Genomic DNA, 19,568 nt, shown 5'->3' on the forward strand with positions numbered 1-19,568 from the left:
GGTGACGTACATACTACTCGTATATGTCGAGCGGGTCAATACTGTGGTGGCTTGCAATAATGTAGAATGTACCCTCTAGTATTGTAAATGTTGCGAAAAATAGACAAGATACGATGAACGCCTGACTGCCAAAACAAACCCCTAAACTTGAACCAACAAAACTACCCAAATTCGGCACTCCAAATCTCTCCAAGTCAACAACTCAAGACTCCACCAGTCCTCGTGGCTCATTGGCCGTGGGTGGGTCACCTCTCTGCCAAATCACTCGGGTGATTGGCGGGTCACTCCCATCAGTGGGGTCGGTGCGGATGATCCTGTCTACCTTGTCATTGCGGGTGAGTGCCGGGAGCTCCCAGTTCTTCCTGTAGTATTCTGTCAGCTCCATGTCACTATGTCTCGAAATCAATACGATAACCTACCAGGTGTTGTCTGGAGGGAGCGTATCGAAGTCTACATCGGCTTTCGTAAAGATCCACACTTCTCCTTGACTTTCCATAGCCATAGCCTGACTGAGCAATTTCTGATAGCTAACTTGTCTGCCCGCGCTCAATGCTGACCCGATAACTGCTTCGTAACGTTTGTCCACGATATCATCGAAGAATACAGCGCCAAGGTTATCAATCTTCGGGTTTGGGACCGGCGCAATCAGGTCAGGGTGCGTTTGGACCCAGCACTTGCTTGTCTTGATCGCCCCGCCTGCTCCAAGAAAAGTGTAAAAGGCGGGTCTTCTGGCAGCTACTTGGCCCCAGCGCTGGATCTGAGCTCGCAATTCATCGAGCGGAGGAACGCTACCATCGCATGTCGTGGGGCCTATATCGTCTTCTTCTTCTTTGCTGGGAAAGCAACCGCGGCGAACGAGATGATTGGTGGTGACATTGACATCTTCGACGTCTGAACCGTACAGAACATGCTCAATCTGTCTAGGAAGCTGAATGTTCGTTGTAACTGCTGATATCAGTATGTAGGAGTGTATAAAAGTTCACCATACTTACCGGCATCAGGAGGCAGAGGAGCGGGTGCTGCATTGGTAAACGGGCCAGCAGCACTCCAAAGAAGTGCAAGAGAGACTGGGAACGCAAGAAGAGATTGGAACCTCATGCTGTGCTAAGAATGGGACGGGATGCAATGAAAGACAAAAGTGAATGGAGGTGCTGTTGCTAAGGAGATTGGAGACAGTGTACTGATGTGGATTTAGGAAGATATCCAGATGTCGTTATATGCTCTTCTTTCCTTGTCTCTAAGCGCTGAAGACTGTATACTGATTCTATCTATGAAGCTTACTACCAAGCCACCCCACGAAGTCAGGCAGGCCGTTTCATGAGCGACAAGGATAGTGTTGGGGAAGTATCTACCAGGGCCGTACTATACAATCTCTCTACACACATTTCCACTCTGAATTTAGGCCACGAGATCTAATTATGGCAAGGCACTTTCAATTGATGGTAACGCTTAGGGCCAACTGCCGTCTTCATTCTACATACTCGAAACCAACATATTCCTTCACGAAGGGGCCAGTTTCTCCTGGCTTTCAGAAGCAGGGGTTTCTACGCTACTACCGGGTTTGTTCCATCCGAACAGCTTCTTGGCCTGCTCAACCACGCTCGACTTCTCATCATGCACGTAGTCTGGGCAATCTACCGGGTCATTCTTGTGCCAGCACAATTTGCCATTGCGCTTTTTGTGCGATCGCTGATGGATGATACTCCCAGGCTCTCCTTCCATTGTTGCACCGTGCTGTTCAAGGATTTGTATCACCTCAGCTTTCTTTCCAGGTATTGTCGTATCTTTCATGGAGTTGAGAAAGTACAACACCTGATTACAGTCATTTCACATATTCAATTTACCACAGTACGAGCAACTTACTGGAGAAAAGAAGATGCGTCCCTCGTTAGCATTGTGTCCAAGCTCTTCTAGGCAATACTTTAGGACTGGAATGTCGCCCGTCATTGCAGCAGCGCCGACAACATCCCCAGTTTCGCCGCAGTCCCAGTCCTTGGTCTGTGGGAAATGCTTGAGGAATGCTTTGAACATGGGAAGCCCGGAACGGGAGGCAGCATCGTGTGGGTGTCCAAGCCAATGCTCCTGTGGGGGCCATGTTGGGTTGTCTTGGACTACTCGGTCGAACTCCTCAATGTCTTTGTTCTTGATTGCCGCAACAATCTGGCTGTAAATTTTCTCGGCGGTTGTAAGATCCATGGTATCGTTTCAAAGTGATCTTAAAATTGTGCAAGGGATTTGATGGAAGAGTAAAAGTTAAGGCTCCAGGTTGAAGTTGTCAAGGGCAAGTGGTGAGTTCTTATGTCAGCGGGGTGCTTTAGCCGCCCACGCCTCTCATCCTACTACAAGATCCCTGCGTTTGTTTCCCAGAAATAGCCAATAATTTCATTCTCCAAGGGCAGGGTACTTTTAAGGCAAGCGACTCTCGTTTCAAGTGTATACAAAAATACTAACATTCTTTTCTACCACATCGAGTACCTGAAATAGTGTGCAATGTTGTGCGCCTCGCCCCATGAGTCTTCCCGAATACCCGGTGTAACTTGGCAGTGATGGATCGAGAATAGCTAGCAAGAACGAGCAATCAAGGAGTTGGATCTATTCAAGGACAGAGGTAAGAACATTGTATATATAATGTCTATCATCTCCAGTGTATCAAGTATCATTCAAACATACACACCTTTCATACATTCTCAGCTCTACTCTCCTTTCATCTAGCATCATGCATCGTTCCTGTTCTTCCGCACTCCTTCTCTCTCTTCTCAATAGTTACCTCGCCGAAGCTCGCCCAGCCCCACAGGCCAATCCACCTCCATGCCCGACAATTGTGAATTTGCCAGAGGCAACTCTCACTCTTAGTCCAGGTCCATCCGATGTCGTTGTGAATGGCCTTCCTGATGGCGCAACTTCAACAATCTCGGCCAATGGACCAGCCATCACTATCGGCCCAAATTTGTTATCGCTAAATGCAGACAACAATGTCAACCTCAACGGCTTTGTGTTCTTGTTCAGCGACGATATGTGTCCGAAGCTGGTCATACCAATCACCAATCCAGATCCTGTGCCTGGGGAAAATACAGATGTTATTCCGCCAATTCCAGGACCAACTGATACACCTCCAGTAGACCCGGTCCCATTGCCAGATCCTAGCCCAGTGCCAGAACCTATCGACCCTATCCCAGAACCCGGTCCAGTTGAACCCATTCCGGAACCTGACCCAGTCCAGCCTGTTCCAGTTCCTGATCCAGTCGACCCTATCCCGGCTCCTGACCCAGTTGAGCCCATTCCTGAGCCCGACCCAGTCGAGCCCATTCCCGAGCCGGATCCAGTGGAGCCTATTCCAGTTCCTGACCCAGTCATTCCCATTCCTATACCTGGACCAGTTATTCCCATTCCAGTGCCAGATCCTGTCAATCCCATTCCAGTGCCAGATCCTGTCAATCCCATTCCAGTGCCAGATCCTGTCAATCCCATTCCTGTACCAGATCCTGAGAACCCAATCCCAGTACCAGATCCTGTCAACCCGATCCCGGTGCCTGATCCAGTGCCTGACCCAGTCGAACCCATTGATCCAACCATCACACCTCCTCCTCCCCCGCCTAACAACGAAGATCCCGATGATTGCGAAACCCAGACAGCAAACGTGTGCACGCAAGGATGTAGCTTCGGCACCAACGACCTTGGAATCACGACAACCACCTCATGCAAAGATCCCTCTTGCACAGCAACGACAGCTTGTGGCGTCTCCGATTCTACTACTACCACAACCATCGAAGCACCAGCCTGCACCCTCGACTTGACCGACGGCTTGATGCCGGGCTACCCTTTCCCCGTCGACGGCGACGGCCCGCTCCCCAGAGCCGACGCTCCACCCAACGTGCCCGCCCCAGCTGATCCCCAGCCCACACCTAGCGAACCAGTTGATCCCGCCCCAGAACCCACCGATGCACCTGTCGAGCCACCTCAGGAGCCCGAACCCGAGCCTCAACCCGAGCCTCAACCAGAGCCCCAGCCTGAACCTAAACCCGAACCTCAGCCTGGGCCCTCACCCACCGACCAAGTCTACCAAGCCGGCAAACTCACCGCAGGCGATGGCACAGAATCCATAGTCATCTACCGCAACCCCCGCGACTCGCCCTTCAACGTCTGCACCGACACTCCGTTTTACAAGGAATCGACGCTCGTCGGATTGTCCAAACGCTTCGACATTCCCGATTCCGACTACAAGAATTGCGACTTTGTGGGTATTGGGTCTGATCCTTTGGGGATTTACTGTGACGGAAAGGAGAGGCTGCCGTGCGTGGTTGCGGAGGGGTCGAGTTTGAACATGTGCTTGGCGGGTAATGGGGACACGTTTAGTGTCACTTGGAAGTGCAATGAGTAGAGTAGGAGTAGCTTGGGGGAGAGATTCAAGCGGTGTTTTAGTTGCTTTGGTTTTTTTGGGTATGACGAGGACGTTGGGGGCTAGAGTGGTACGGATTGATTTCAGTGCATGTTTTATGGAATGTCGGAGTACACGGTGTTATAGGAATTAGATTGATTTTTTTTTCCAGAGACTACAAGTGCTTCCATTGCTAATGTGGGGAATTCCATACAATATGTAAACAACCCGGAAACGCCAAAGTTACTACATGATTGCCCCCAAGACCTCAAGTGTAACAGTCTACACATTGCTCGTATCAGCCTCTCGGCTCCACTGGTGCAAGAACTCCTCCTTCATCCACTTCAACCGCTCCTCAGCCATGTTCCTCCCAGTCTCTGTCCTCATAGCCTGTACATATTGGCTCAAGTAGTTCTCAATCAACTTGCTGACCTTCTCAGTCGAGTCCCAACTCTCAGGTGGAAGTGGTCCGTAGAACGTGTAGAACCGAATGATACCAATCGCGCCCATTTCAGCGAGCATGTGCGCATCTTGAATCACGCGGTGAGCGGGGTACTCGTCCGAAAAGACCTTCATGAGGCTGACATCGTATAGTTGGATTTCGACTGTGACGCGTATGGTGATGAAGGCTACTTGGCGACGGATTGGTAGCGGGCAGCCGTAAGACTTGAGGAAGTAGTCAATGACATCAAGTTGATCGCATGGTTTCTCTGCTGCTCTAAGCAATTGACTGCTCACGCTGTGTATCATGCATGAGACCCATATGATGAGGGGGTCGAGTTTGCGAGCCCACTCATGATGCTTGACTTCTTTGTCGAGGATATGAGCGGCGTTTGAGACAATGCGGCGGATGTGTCCGTAGTTTTGATTTTCCGAACCGTTTGAGAGGTCGCGTACAGCGATGTTGACGTCTGTGAACCACTGGCGATCCTCAGGCTTGATGTTCAGGAGATCCAAGTTGAGAAGTGGAATGTGTTCCTCGGATGATCCCTGGTAGTTACCGCCATCTCCTTCCATTGGCGATGGTTCGTCATGAGGTACAGGGAGCTTTTTGGAGCGGCTTCTGCTGGGGCTAGACAAGCGGTGGGAAATGGACTCGATAAACGACTTCATGGTGACTTTGTCTCTGGGAAAAGGGATAGGGGAGATGGAATACCACGGGTATGGTTTGTGATGCGGTGGAAGAGAAGAGTTCGGAGAGGGGAAATATATGGTGGTTGGATAAGAAGCAAGTGCAAGGAGTGAAAGGTGTAGGGCTCGTTTGTAGTCTGAGCCTAGGTTGTACATGAACACTGCTGGAATGAACGCGATTCACGATGACGCAATGGTTGGGGAAGTTTATGTCGTAACCATATCTTGTTATTGTTATCAAGTGAGATGTCGAAGAGAGCTTTGCGTTACTCTCACCAAGGATTTTGTTCAATCTGTTGCTAGCCAAACTTTGTGATGGAGAGAATCTCAAGCAGAGTAGGAATAGCTCCAATGGGTCTGAATGAAGTGCTGGAGATAGTGACAGGCTGTATTGTATCCGTATCTGTAAGAACTACCCCACGTGAAGAGGAGATTGAATCAAATCCAGGGAATACCACATGTCTGCATATAGAAAATGATTGAAGGAACGGTAGTCATAGGAGATGGACTAGTGTGAAGTCCCAGTGCATATTGATACATGTTTCTTCGCAGTTATCCATTAAGTAACTGTCCTGAAACGTACCATTACAGAGCCCTAAAATTCTCAATAGTGAAAGACGTCTTCATATTCCCGCGCACAAGCCCTTTCACTCCACAAGCCCCACTTTGAAGCCGCCCATGGATCTGGGCTTATGGCCCCAGGGTTGAAGGCAGCCAAGGTCACGTGCACGCTAGCAGTTAGCGTCTCCCTGCCAGTATATAAGACCACTGTCCCCCCGTCCCCTCTTGGATTCCTCATACTTACCTTCTTGCGACGCACTGAGCTCATGTATTCAGTGGTCTGACTCGTTCGCCTGCATTGCACAGCGCGGTGTGGATAAGTCACGAGCTTCCTTCGGGAATCTCGGCGGGGCAATTTTTGCTGGTCGCATCTAAGAGTGCTCTTGTCCTTTTCATTGAGTCTTCTGGCTTGACGCCAGTTGCTTGAGGAAGATGGATGTTGGTGTTGCAAACGCGTACGACGTGTGATGGCGTATCGTGTGTATAGCTTGGGCGAAGAACGCGTGGCAGGCTTCATGATATCTTCCGCGACCTTGATGCTGTACGCATTGGACACGTACTACGACACGCGTTGAAGCCAGAGATAGGACGTGGCGTCGGGCTTGATGGGCTTCTCCAACAGCTGGCAGCCGCCTTGTTCGTCATCATATAGACTTTGTTCCTTCTTTCTCTAATTCCTCTTGGCCAACAGCTCGACAGCTCCAGCGCGTGAGCTTGCTATACGCGTGGAAACGCCGAGTCTTGCGACCGGGTCCTGCAAAGTCGGTCTTGTCAAAGGCCACACGCCTGCTGGATCTACGTCTTACAGCATACGACAGCGTGCATGTTCTTATGTGAATCATCTTTTGTATCTTTCCGCATTCAATCACCCGCGGCCTTGCTTACATCGCCAGCTCTCAGCGAGTCTGGCGCAGCAGCCTGACCTTCCTCCACTTCCAGATCAGCATCCTCATCCGCAGACGCATCCTCTTTCCCACTCTGTTTCGCTTCCTCCAATGCTCTGTATTTCCTCTTCGACTTCTTCGCCGCGCTTGCCTTCTTCTTACTCTTCTCTCTCGCCTTGACCTTTGTCCTAGCATCCTCTCCTAGCTCCATCTCCTCAATGCGGTCCTGCAGGATTCGTCTTGCCATCTTCCGATTAATCTCTCTCGACCGCGTATCTTGATATTTAACGACAATGCCTGTGGGGATGTGCTTGAGTTGCACGGCAGATGATGTCTTGTTGATTTTTTGACCACCGGGACCAGAGCCCTTGAGAAAGTTCTCTATCAGATCTGATTCAACGAGTACGGGCCGTGGCGGAAGAGCTTTGGAGAAGAGCGCAGGGGTACTGTGGAATGCGGCATGTTGGATACAGACGGAAGGAGATGCGCGGATGAGGGCGAGGCGGGGCATGAGCGGACGAATGTGCATTTTTCAGATCTTCTAGATTGGAGATGATGCAATAGCAGTAGCATGTCGTGGTAGCAGCATTGCCACACGGAGAAAACTTTGTTGGCCGTTGTTGACCAGCAATGCGACTTGACAAATTGTCGTGCGCGTCATGAGATGAGTGGAGAGCGGAGCAACACGCCAGACCCCTGCTCCAAATCCGCTCGGTCCCTGAATTGGTCAATCTCCCCTTCCTTCACCTACGCCGATTTCCATGCCATTCTAAATCCGCCGCGCGCCGCGCCCCAACTACTTACGCAAATCCCTCGGCCGAACCCTTTATTAAGTCGCCCTGTAACTACGATTTCCTATGGTTGACACGACATCCCTCGCGACAGGCGTCCTCTTGGCTTCGGCTTCCGCACTCCTCCTTGCAGCCATGTTGTATCCCTCGACCATGCTGCGCTGGTTCCAGCGCAAGCGATACCAATATGAAGTCACCTTCTCCCTATACATGTTGACGTCGACCGAGAAGTTCATCTTCAGTACGTTCCTCCCACATGTGTGTGTGCTTCTGGTCACCGCCAGACACCCACACCCCTTTCCCTTGCCTTTCCAGCAGAGACATGGCGTGAGAACCATGAAAGACAAAAGACATCAATTAACATAACTACAGACTCTGTGCTCTTCCTCCTACTCTCTCTCCTCATAATCGCTGCTTCGCTATACCTCCCCGAACATCTTTCCATCATCGCGAATCGTATCCTCTACTATGTATCTGGCAACCAACAATCGCTCGCCAATGACGCACAGAAAATGAGCGTATCACCGAATGCTCCCCTAGGAGATTTCCCGGCCGGTGGAAGGGCCTACATGGAGCCATAGAACGACGGAGGACATGCCAGCACGAATGAGAGTAGCTACACTTGTTGGGAAATAGAGGGGGTTATGGCGTTTAACAATGGAGCCTTTGGAGATACATGACAGGGTCTTTTTGAAGAGCGTAACGAGCAGCGAATACGCGTGTATGGAAGAAAACATCAAGGCAGACGGGAACCATTCATGCTGCCATCCCTTCTGCGTATTATATACCTGGCAGCCCACGACAGAGTCAAACGTCATTATTCAACATTCAGAACCGGATACGAAATACCAAATATAATGTTAATACCTTTTGCTATCTTGTTCTTTTGAATAGCCATGTCAGCACGACTAACGTACACATTCCCCCCCAGTATACAAAGTTTACTTCCCCCCTCCCCCGCCCATGTACCTGTCTGCCACGTAGACTGCATACATACGAGGTACATGCCCTGTCTAGCATGGTATCGACCTCACGTGAGCGTCTCTGTATGCGTTGTGATATGCATCATGCACGCCGTGCAGAAATCAATCACATTGACCTTGCATGCACGCGTGTACGTCGAGTGGGGCGACCTGCCTTTTTTTCTACCTCGGGCCTTGTTGACATGTCTCTTTTTTCTTCTCTTCTACATTCAATCTCACTGCCGAGTAGAGTAATGTATGGTATGTAGTGGAGATATTTCCCGTAGATTGCTTGAATATATCATTGCTGTTGTATTGCTGAGTTCAAGTGAGCACAGAGATGAATATAGTGAATGAGGTAGTGGGTACATTCTCATGACGTATGTAAAGAAGATGATAAACGTGGACTAAAGCTAACGACAATGTGCATTATGCCTAAACTAACAAAGTCTTTGTTTGCAATTGGAACGCTACACAAATACCACTCAATGACACTTGCCTCCATGGCACTAAAGCCCCCCAATGTGATGTAGCGCATAAAAATCCGGATACGGACACACAAAAGACCACCCTTCATTACTCTCACATCCCAAACAGAACTCGGACGGCATTGTTCAACGCTGCAGCTGTATAATCGTTGGCCGTAATGACTGCCGGGAGATCGCAAGTGGCATTAATGTAGCCCCTTCCAACAGCGTCATCGCTAATAAGGAGCACTGCAAAAGGGATGCCGGCTATCGAGTTGTTCTCCTTGATGTCCTTTGCTATGCCACGAGCAAACTGCAACTGTTTCTCAAACGCTTGGGCATCATATCCGAGGACATTGGCCGTGGCACAAACGACAACTATAACTGCTCCACTTGAAGGCAGAAAGTCGGCGTGCGTTTCCGTTTTGCCGTAGTCGAGGCGGTATGGCACATGTCGTACTTTTCGTGGCAGCACCCGGCCCAGAGGCTCAAACGGATCCATATCTTTTGCCAGTGTTGTGGAAGGAGGGTGGGGGACAATTGGCGTGAAGAGAGTGATTATCTCAGCTTCATTTAGATGCCGTAATCTCTCCAGAGTTCTCTTTGGACACCGTACAAGCTTAGCGTCGCCGGTGGCCGAAGCTCCATGAAGCATCTTGGTCAGATTCGGTGGGCAAGGTGTTGGAAAGGTAGTCCTTGAGCAAAATGACTTGTAAATGAACGGGGTTTCTGATCTGTGTTTATACATGACCAGAGGCCAGTGTCCTTTGGATATGATCCCAACGTAGATAATTCTCCACAAGACAAATGGATAGTGCAGTAAGAGATTTCATGGGCATTTCCTGTAAATACCACAAAAGGCTCGTGGATCAAGCTCCAGGAAAGCACTCCAACTCGCGTATCTCACCTGCAATGTAACGAGCCTGGGTTGCCGAAAAGAAGGAAAGTTGCTATGCCGTGAGACAACAGTAATTTTTTGAGGCTAAGGCGAGGCTCGGGAACGCTAATGCTCAATAGCGAGCTAAATGGCGCAGGCCTGGCTGCGACTAATCACGAAGGCGTGGTTACCCAATATTTTCCTTCGATACTCCAGGAACAGGTCAACAAACCCAGAAACCGAGTGGTTGATGATCACAAGGTGGGTCGTAATCGTGTTCCCGGCTCCTAGAGGCTTTAGACGGTAAAATTGATTAACTAAAAGCTACCAGATGTGCATGCCGATATTATTGAAAATGATGATCGAGGTGATACCAGATCAGATATGAGGAGGGTAGCACAAACCTTCGGCCATGCGGGCATGGCCGGCAGATAAAGCAAATAATTTGGGACTGTGTTTGGCGGAAGGAGTGCCGAGTGGCTGGCATATTTCAGTCCATGGCCACGACCGATACGTCGCAGGCATTCTGGTGGCGCGGGTGCGTATGTGGGCAGTTACTTCAACGAACGCCTCGCCGCATGGCCATGATTGTATCGGGCAGCAGCAAGATCGTGTATCGAAGGCGAACGAGATTTGATAGGATAGCACATGCGGGGCACTGTTGCAATGTGCACGTGTATGAGGAAGTGATAGTCATGGTAGTCTTGGAGCCCTACAGTACTAGCAGAAGGGAAGATGAAAGCTGTCACTCCGGACAAACCGCCTCACCGACCGGTCTGGTGGAGGATCTGTGAACGAACGCCACTCAGGATCAGGCAGCCAGCCAACAACCGGGTCAGTAGGCCAGGCACGTATCCGCGTACGTACACCATCATCAGGGGGGCGTACAGCGCGCGGGGGTGTGTACGCTCGGAGTTGACGTTGCAGAGGGAGTGATGGAGTCGATCGCTGACGTGCAAAGCAGCCCATGACCCAGAGCCAGTCGGACCGGCCAAGTCGACGCATCTTTACCTTTTGATGCTTGCCATGTAGCACCAAATGTTCAAGGTGAATGTGGAGACAGGCGAGCGCTGCGAAGCATGTTCCAGTGACGGATAGGCCATGCGGGTGACATCTGCATGATTAATTGAACCAAGCCGGAGTAGCGTGGGCGAGCCGCAGGAGCCCCAATCGGTGAGTTGACCAGTAAGTTGAGCCATTGGCTATAGAAGGAAGGGCCGAATACGCAAACGCGATGTAGTCATAGGACAGTACTGTTTGCAAGGTGGGTGGAAGAGGTGTAGCACGCACTCTTCTGGATGGATGGCTGGCTGACGGGGAGCTGCTCGCTTGTTTGGTCGCGGTCCAAACAGGCAAGGCGCAACTTCATGTCAACAACCACGACGGCAACGCGCCCGCGCAACCGCACCGAGAATCCACAACGGCCAAACGCAGTCTTATCCGATGCATGCTGGTACTGACAGCAGCATGCCATCTGTTGCTGGTAACTCGACCTGCGACCCGCCCTATGCCAGCTACTGATGGACTCGGCAGACGAGCGGCCCACGCTGCAGGAGACGCTAAACTTATTACACCAAGGTAGGCATCACTACGCGACTGTCGACTCGGTCAGGAAGAGTGCTTACAGTGGCTTGCAGCATCTAGGACACCAGCAAAGCAACGCACCATCAAGGTCTCGAGCATAGTCGATGTCATCTGCCGTTATGCCACAGAGGGCGGCCTTGACCAGGATGCTCTTCGACATGTTGTACAGCTTATATCGGTGAAAACGTCGTTAGATCAGACAACCATTACTACCCTGACCAAGAATCTGTACCCTGCCCGTCGCATACCACGTGACGTGGTCCTCACTGTTGTCGGGGCGCTTGGTCAAGGCAAAGGAAAGCCCTCGCCTGGCACCCAAGACAGTCTGGTAAAGTGGCTGATTACAGTTCATGAGATCATCGAAGAGCAGGATGTTCTCTCGCGTCTGTATAGCGTTCTATTCGGCATGCTGGATATGATCAGCATTAGGTGAGCCACTTCAGCCAGGTTGCAACCGCATGTGTGCTAAGTTTAGCAGGACGTCCTTGTGTCATCTGCTCTCGCTCATCACTCGCAGAAAGCACGTCAAGCCATTTCGCATACAGCAACTGTGAGTGTACACTTCAAAGGCAGTGCTTTGACATGGGCTACTAACGCAACTGCAGACTGGAACTTTCACGCGGACTAGGTAATGAACCCGCGTTACAGGGACTTCTCCGCGTGTACAAGGACTACTATCCCGACATCATTCTTGGAAGTACTTCCACGAGTCGCAAATCTTTCGCTCCGGTGAGTATCCGCTGCTTGTGCCACTACAAATGCAACCTCGACTCTCCCACGCTATTTCCCCGCACCCCACCGTCGTACTGCCGAACATGAACTAACTTTGCAGCGACCGGACGACGAATGGAGAGCCAGAATTGCCGCAGTCCATGAGGCCAGCAATGCTGTGGACGATTCAGGCGGGGAGGTGCAGAACGGCTTCAAGGTGCTACGAAAGGGACTCAAGGGTAGCAAAAGCTCTGCCATCCCGGAAGTGCACACCTACCATGCGACTGAAGTAAGCTCCCAGTCTGAACCGTTTAGTAGTAGACACTAACACTTTACGATATAGAGTTCAGTGACGCTCGAGGGTATCGACAGTGTTGATGATTTTGTTGAGAAACTTGATAGGATAGAGCCACCAGGTCAGCTAGTATCGTTGCTCGCGGATCCACTTTTACAAAAGTATGTGGATTTAAATCCATCACGCATTTCGACTGCCAGGATTGGTGTATGGCTTGCAGCCTGCTTAGAGGAGCAGTTCGAGGCCCATCGCCAAGGGGCTGGAGACGACGGATATCTCGATGAGATACTCAGTGGTCTCTTGAGATATGCCCAGTACACAAAGGTAAGGGCATTTATTATATCGACTCGTGCGAAGCTGACCAATCGAAGACGTTACACTCTAGTGTATTGGCTTTCTTCCGAGAGTATCTGCCAGTATGGAATGGACAGGACAACCTTGACACGATTCTAGGACTACTGTCCTATATTGACATTGAGTCATTCGAAGAGGTTCATGCGATATATCTCTCCTTTGTCGAGCGGGCCATAGCGGCTCAAGGAATCCCAGCATACCCCAAACTCATTAACTTCTATACTGCTCTCGTACAGCATCATATATCGACGGCGGTCACTGACGCTGCAAATCGTGGCAGTGAAAGCAGTCAGACGTTAAGCCGTGTGACCACGCATGTTGCAACATTATTCACATCAGCTCTTGTTTCGATACCTGCAGGACTGGGCAGTGATGTCACGTCGTGCATCCTTTCCTTTTACGAATTGGTCAGCACGTCGTCGAAGCCGCGAGTGGTGCCGATACAGCTGCCACCAATGCATCTGATCTATCTTTTGACGCAGGATACCTCGGCAACGACATTTGCACGTGTCTGCGGCATTGTTGGGGCGTACAAATTGGCATTTGACAGGCATCCCAAACCGGTCAAAGCTTACTACCCTGTTGAAGCTACGGATACATTCAACTATTGTTTGCGAGACATGTACAACCTTCTCTGGGTAGCTCGGGGTCTGGTGGCTCAGGACAAGAAGTCGCAGGGGTTATTCTGTGATGCAGCACTTCGCTCCATCCTCCACTCTTATCTGAAGAAGATGGATCGTGAGTATACTATCGAAACGGCTTTTGGGCTGTCTCACAACGCATGGCTAGCAGCGCTTTCTGCAGCAGCTTGGCGTGCTATGGAACAAGACTTTGCTGATAAGAACGACCTTGATCCGAATACTATGGTGCACCACCGAGGACCCGTCAGTGAGAAGAGTCTAGAGGCACTGAAGCGCAAAGGTGGGGCGAGTGTGGATTGGGATGGTGGAAATGGGTACAAGGCGTGGGTGCTTCAATGGCTGGATGGGCGAGGCCTCGGTGGTATCAAAGAGTTGATGTTTGCTACCGTGATGAATCTGAAGGGTGCCGCATAAGTTTGCTCAAAGCATGGTATATACAAGCCGTTAGAGTTCCGAGCGGCTTGTTTTGAGAGTAAGAACATTTGCAGGTGCCAATGTTTATGTATAGTTTTGTAGTATATCAATCATAACAATAACAAGCCGGAGCTTGGAGGCTGAAATCGGGACTATACAATGACATTGGATTACAATAGTACATGGATGTACCTGACGTGGACTGACTCGTACGGACCGACCATGCTGGAGAACAGGCCGTGTTTGGAAATCGGTACTTGTGTGTTTATACGAAGGTGGAAACCAACGGCAAGTTGTCGCAACCAGAGGCAGGATGGAGTCGAGGTGATGTCGTGAGGATCCGATACCCACTCGTAGCAAAATGTTTTTTTTTGCTCGGAGCAGGGGTGAGAGCATAGTTGCACAGCTATGACGCGCGGGCGGCACGCGAAACACGTGCGCCCGTGGTTCCTGGGCATTGGCTGCTGGCAGGCAAAGCTCCCCGCTGGCCAGTCCCAGTCGAGTTGTAGTTTATTCTTCTAATACTCTCTTACTACTGCATGCCGCGCTGCTTGGTGTGACGCGTTTCCTGCACTTCCTCACATTCAGCCTCTCGCTTAGCCATGAAGTTCGGAACGACGCTTCGCCGGAGCGTGTATGCGCCATGGAAAGACCAGTACATCGACTACGACAAGCTCAAGAAGCTGCTCAAGGACAACGAGGATGACGACTCGTGGACTGCTGACGATGAGAGCGCCTTTGTCGACGAGCTGGCCAACGTGCAGCTGGAAAAGGTGCACAACTTCATCACCGACATCTCGCAGAAGCTGCGCGACCGTACCTCGGCATGCGAGAAGAAGCTGGAGCCATTGGCCGTGGGCGTTCACGACGATGACAACACCAACGCCGGTGGTAACGGCGAGGGCGAGGGCTTGCTGGCCGAGTCCTCCAAAGATGCGCCCAAGAAGCCCGAGCTCAGTCAGGAAGAGCGCGAAAAGCTGCTAAAGGAAGTGCTGCGCGAGCTCGATAGCATCACCAAAGAGACCAAGGAGCTCGAAGCCTTTAGCCGCATTAACTTCACCGCCGTCATCAAGGCCACCAAGAAGCACGACAAGCTGCGCGGCAGCTCCTACCGCCTGCGCCCCTTCATCGACGCCCGCATTGCCCGTCACCCGCTTCACACCGAGGATGCCTCGCCGCTGCTCTACAGGCTGTCGGCTCTCTACTCGTTTGTTCGCCAAAGCCTCGATGGCAAGTCCAAGGAGGCCTTGTCCTTTAACGATGATAGCACCACGGGCGAGGCCTTCAACTCACACAAGTGTAAGTCTTACATGGCCAGCTGTAACGCGCCGCGCTGACAATATATAGTTTGGGTCCACATGGACAATCTCTTCGAGGTTAAGACGGTCATCCTCCGCCGCCTCCCAGTCCTTGTCTACAACCCTCAGACATCAAAGGTTGCCGAGGGTACCCAGCGCGACCCGACAATCACTTCCATCTACTTCGACAACCCAGACTTCTCACTCTACACGGACAAGGTCAATGGCAAGCCTGACGCCTCTTCGCTCCGCCTCCGCTGGTACGGCCAGCTCAACGAAAAGCCCGAGATCATGTTTGAGAAGAAGGTCATCAAGGAGGGCAATGCCGCCGAGGAAGTTCGCTTCCCCATCAAGGCCAAATATGTGCAGCCTTTCCTCGAGGACAAGTACCATATGGAGAAGAGCATTGAGAAGATGGAATACAGGCCCAACAAGGACCAGCAGAAGCTTGACCAGTTTAAGAGTGCCGTCAGCGACATCCAGAGCTTTGTTAAGGAGCAAAAGCTACAGCCCATGCTCCGCGCAAACTACACTCGCACTGCTTTCCAGATCCCGGGCGACGACCGCATCCGCATCTCGCTCGATACCAATCTTGCCCTCATCCGCGAAGACTCGCTCGACGAGAGCAGGCCATGCCGTGACCCAGAGGACTGGCACAGGCACGACATTGACGGTGCCCAGCTGGAGTACCCATTCAAGAACCTCAAGAAGGGCGAGATCCACAGGTTCCCCTATGCGCTGCTTGAGATCAAGGTCAAGGGCTCACAAAAGTACGAGTGGATCGAGGACCTGATGCACTCTCACCTCGTCAAGGAGTCGCCTCGCTTCTCCAAGTTTGTTCACGGTGTCGCCAAACTGTTCGAGGACAACGTTAACACCTTTCCCTTCTGGCTCAGCGAGGTGGACAACGACATCAGAAAGGAGCCTGATAAGGCCTTTGACGACGAGCAAGAGAAGAAACGCAAAGCCGCCGAGGATGAGTTTGCTGTTGGCTCCCTCTTCGGTGCACGCGCAAGCCCTAGTTTCCGCCCATCTATTGCCTCGCCCGTTGGCTCACCCGCAGCTACTCGCTCTGTGCCCAAGAGTGTTAGCATGGCAGCCCACTCCCAGCCTGCCGTCCGACCCTCGCTGCCGACGATTGGTTCGCACCTTTCGCAATCGCAGCAAGACCGCAACCGTGACGCGAACAACAACACCAACGTCCGCGTTGAAGAAGATTCGGATTCGGACGACGATGTAGTTGCTGGAGGAAAGACGCAAAGAGGTGGTCTTGCTGCTCTCTTCCCATCCTTCTCCACCTCCAAGTACGCCCGCCGACAACAGCGTAAGATTCAACTGCCGCCAGGCATCAGAGACCCCGGTGTATGGATCAAGGACCAGGGCCCGGTCAGGGTCGAGGCCAAAGTGTGGCTCGCGAACCAGCGTACCTTTATCAAGTGGCAGCATGTTAGTGTCTTGCTTGCTTCTCTGTCCCTTGGTTTGTACAATGCCGCAGGAGAAGGAAATGACATTGCACGCGCACTGGCTGTCGTGTATACGTGCGTGGCTGCCTTTACCCTAGCATGGGGCTACGGCATGTACGTGTACCGGGCTAAGTTGATCCGGGAGCGTAGCGGAAAGGACTTTGATGCGATTACGGGACCGTTGGTTGTGTGCATTGGTCTTGTAGTAGCTTTGTGCTTGAACTTTGGCTTCAAGGTACGTTGGCCTCTAGGCTAGTATTTGATGATGATGTAATGAGAAAACTAACGTGTTTGGTTCCCGCAGTATAACGCTTTGATTAAGCAAGGACACCATGACCACACTCATCACCATGCCAATGCTACCTTTGTGGATGAGCAGATGGAGCTGAGGATCTAAGTCTACTGTCACGGAGTCTTGTTCAACCCGTCTATCAATCTAATTTTGAGAAGAGAAGTTACACTCCCCGGGGAGGAAAGACTAAGATATTTTGACAGTCCTGCTTGTCATACCGCTCGTTGCACAGGGGGACTTGAGTGAAAAGGGAAGAAAGGGTAATCTCGCATTCACTCTTTTTTTTTACCCTATCCAAATATCCTCGGACAAGGCAAAACAATATGATTACCTCTTACAACGCTACCTACGCTTTGACGAGATGGTATTTCAAGCACAAAAAACAGGAAATAAAAAGAAGGGAGGACGATGAAAGCATGTTGCATTCTATGGTGTTTGGGGGTTTGTTTTCTGTTTGAAGCGGTTTCGAGGAGGGAAAAAAAGGGGGAGGAACTATAGTTTGTGACACGAGTATTGTTTGTGTGCGTGTGACGACAAGGGCGATTCAGTCGTACTGTCACATGCATGGGTATGATTACTTTGCTGTTTGTACTTGTATTTGTACGTACGGGATGAGATACCGAGGGGTTATTGGGGTTGTTAATGGAAATGTCATATTTCTTTGGGAAGTTGTGGTGTTTGAAGTTTATCTGTGTGTGTGTTGCATGTGTGTTCGTCTCGCCAATTGATTGATCACTTGGAATTGATGATCAGTAGCACGGGCTTGGAAGGGTGTGTAATGGAGTGGTTCGAGTGACCATGTTTTCCCTTCGCATGTTTTATCTTTCTTTTTTCAAAGGTTGCGAGTGGATGAAACAGTCCCGGAACCATCGAACCATGTGAGCACCTTGTTTTGAAAGACGATTTGTACGTCATTACTAATATTGCCATTGTCATGTTTTTCCTGCAATGCTTCAATCTTGCAAATAGACGTTGCACTACACTTGTGTCCAGGGGTACTGGGATATATTGCTACCAAGTAGCAGGTGAAGGGGAAATTCTAGCACCAGAGCTCGCTGGTACTCTACTGCGCAGGAACGGATGTTAGTTGGTGCGCAGTACTAGCCCAGTGGTTAGTAGTGGAACCGCTGTGGCGGGTATGGTACGGCTGGGGCTGGTTTGCAGACTACTAAGCTCGCCAAGCTTTGTTGAGGCTAGTGAAACCGAATCCTGCGTGTTTTTTTTGCATCCGGAGTATTGTTGTCGGCAGTGCTTCGGGTGCCTACATAAGTATCTGCGTGCGTGCATGTGCCTGGCTCTATTCCAGTTCGGCAGAAACAGTGTAAGTAGACGAATCAGGGACAGCTTTTGTTACAATGAGTATCCCGTAGTCGACAACGCTTTGGGAACAAGCAGTCAGTGGCGCAACGGTACCCGAGATTTGATTCCAACCGTAATCCGGGGGAGTGTGACGTCTCCCATTGGGGTGATACGGCGCTCGAGTGCGAGGCGGGAAAAAAGTAGCGTAAAAGGTGCCTCACCGGACCCAGCAAGGCTTGGCACTTTGGAACCACAGACGGGATGCCGCCTAATTGTTTTGATGGTCACCGTGACGTTGCTGCCGGTGGGAAGCAGATGAAGCATGAATGTGCCTGTGTCCCGTCTTGTCATCACTTGGGATTTGATTGACGTACACCGGTAGTGCTACTTGGAAGTCTTTGTCTGGCAGGAAGTTCTCTCCATTTCTGCAAGCAATGCCGCCATCGGTTGTGACGGCTTTAAGCGGCGGAGGTGGCAAGACAAGGGCGAAAAGAAGTGGCAGGGGTGTTGATTGTGGTCAAGGGGCGCATGAGGATGCTAGCAGCCTGTCATTTTGTTGCAGACTTGGGTCCCCATCTATGGACATAGATAGCTACTCGAGATACGCAGTTGTACATAGTATTAGTTGGACAGACGGATGTAGGGGTAAAGGGACATGAGGCCACAGCGTGCCACAGTCAGGGCTGGTAAGACGGGCGGCATGTTGTGCAGCATATTTGCATGGATGATTGCTGGTTGGACAGCAGCGGAAGGCGGGCGGGCTGCTAAGGTGTGTGTGTGTGTGAAATGCAGCGTTGGAAGAGTGGAGTGGGTGGCCAGCATGCGGCCCAGCGATCTCCAGGCACAGACGCGCCAAGCTGCCACTCTGCCACTCTGCACTCAACCACCCACCTTTCAGGCCCGCCCGCCCGCTTCGCCCGCCCTTGCGAACTGCTCCGGCAATATCCCTTGAAACACCTTGGGCCCTTTTTTCCCTATTGCCTCGTCCAAATACCCGGCTGACATGGCGTCTTTTTGAATCGTATGTTTAATCTCTGCTGAAACCCCAAATCCATGGCCACACAGCTCTGCCTTACGGTCCCTGTGCGAACAACGAAGCCCATGGACATTTTGCCTCCATATAGGCGGTAGGGTCTAGTTTAGTTGCGGCTCTGTGCTAATCTCTACCT

The 19,568-nt window shown here is 51.1% G+C and overlaps 9 protein-coding genes across 9 annotated transcripts; 4 read left to right on the plus strand and 5 right to left on the minus strand.

Annotated features, from left to right (window-relative positions):
- Positions 1 to 202: 202 nt before the first annotated feature.
- COCVIDRAFT_30438 (hypothetical protein) lies at positions 203 to 1,098 on the minus strand (the record flags this gene model as incomplete). Its single annotated transcript, XM_014696645.1, has 3 exons — positions 203 to 362; positions 420 to 945; positions 993 to 1,098. The coding sequence occupies 3 exons, from the start codon at positions 1,096 to 1,098 to the stop codon at positions 203 to 205; spliced, it is 792 nt and encodes a 263-aa protein (XP_014552131.1).
- A 402-nt stretch (positions 1,099 to 1,500) lies between these two features.
- COCVIDRAFT_30439 (hypothetical protein) lies at positions 1,501 to 2,196 on the minus strand (the record flags this gene model as incomplete). The annotated part of the gene is made up of 2 exons (XM_014696646.1): positions 1,501 to 1,812; positions 1,864 to 2,196. The coding sequence occupies 2 exons, from the start codon at positions 2,194 to 2,196 to the stop codon at positions 1,501 to 1,503; spliced, it is 645 nt and encodes a 214-aa protein (XP_014552132.1).
- Positions 2,197 to 2,716: 520 nt separating this feature from the next.
- On the plus strand, positions 2,717 to 4,378 carry COCVIDRAFT_30440 (hypothetical protein; the record flags this gene model as incomplete). The annotated part of the gene is made up of 1 exon (XM_014696647.1): positions 2,717 to 4,378. The coding sequence occupies one exon, from the start codon at positions 2,717 to 2,719 to the stop codon at positions 4,376 to 4,378; it is 1,662 nt and encodes a 553-aa protein (XP_014552133.1).
- Positions 4,379 to 5,029: 651 nt separating this feature from the next.
- COCVIDRAFT_62079 (hypothetical protein) lies at positions 5,030 to 5,356 on the minus strand (the record flags this gene model as incomplete). The annotated part of the gene is made up of 1 exon (XM_014696648.1): positions 5,030 to 5,356. A coding segment is annotated over one exon (327 nt), but the record flags the coding sequence as incomplete, so codon positions are not given.
- A 1,572-nt stretch (positions 5,357 to 6,928) lies between these two features.
- Positions 6,929 to 7,462, minus strand: COCVIDRAFT_111058 (hypothetical protein; the record flags this gene model as incomplete). The annotated part of the gene is made up of 1 exon (XM_014696649.1): positions 6,929 to 7,462. The coding sequence occupies one exon, from the start codon at positions 7,460 to 7,462 to the stop codon at positions 6,929 to 6,931; it is 534 nt and encodes a 177-aa protein (XP_014552135.1).
- Positions 7,463 to 7,808: 346 nt separating this feature from the next.
- COCVIDRAFT_41668 (hypothetical protein) lies at positions 7,809 to 8,323 on the plus strand (the record flags this gene model as incomplete). The annotated part of the gene is made up of 2 exons (XM_014696650.1): positions 7,809 to 7,983; positions 8,115 to 8,323. 2 exons carry the CDS (start codon positions 7,809 to 7,811, stop codon positions 8,321 to 8,323), a joined length of 384 nt encoding a protein of 127 aa, XP_014552136.1.
- Positions 8,324 to 9,286: 963 nt separating this feature from the next.
- On the minus strand, positions 9,287 to 9,826 carry COCVIDRAFT_30444 (hypothetical protein; the record flags this gene model as incomplete). Its single annotated transcript, XM_014696651.1, has 1 exon — positions 9,287 to 9,826. The coding sequence occupies one exon, from the start codon at positions 9,824 to 9,826 to the stop codon at positions 9,287 to 9,289; it is 540 nt and encodes a 179-aa protein (XP_014552137.1).
- A 263-nt stretch (positions 9,827 to 10,089) lies between these two features.
- Positions 10,090 to 10,339, plus strand: COCVIDRAFT_111117 (hypothetical protein; the record flags this gene model as incomplete). Its single annotated transcript, XM_014696652.1, has 2 exons — positions 10,090 to 10,139; positions 10,189 to 10,339. Coding segments are annotated over 2 exons (201 nt in total), but the record flags the coding sequence as incomplete, so codon positions are not given.
- A 1,176-nt stretch (positions 10,340 to 11,515) lies between these two features.
- Positions 11,516 to 17,205, plus strand: COCVIDRAFT_41670 (hypothetical protein; the record flags this gene model as incomplete). Its single annotated transcript, XM_014696653.1, has 10 exons — positions 11,516 to 11,531; positions 11,686 to 12,061; positions 12,111 to 12,182; positions 12,238 to 12,361; positions 12,465 to 12,632; positions 12,687 to 12,962; positions 13,010 to 13,994; positions 14,636 to 15,346; positions 15,395 to 17,043; positions 17,113 to 17,205. The coding sequence occupies 10 exons, from the start codon at positions 11,516 to 11,518 to the stop codon at positions 17,203 to 17,205; spliced, it is 4,470 nt and encodes a 1,489-aa protein (XP_014552139.1).
- Positions 17,206 to 19,568: the final 2,363 nt, after the last annotated feature.

This window comes from Bipolaris victoriae (assembly GCF_000527765.1).
Source record: "Bipolaris victoriae FI3 unplaced genomic scaffold scaffold_117, whole genome shotgun sequence".
Classification (NCBI taxonomy): Eukaryota; Fungi; Ascomycota; class Dothideomycetes; order Pleosporales; family Pleosporaceae; genus Bipolaris; species Bipolaris victoriae.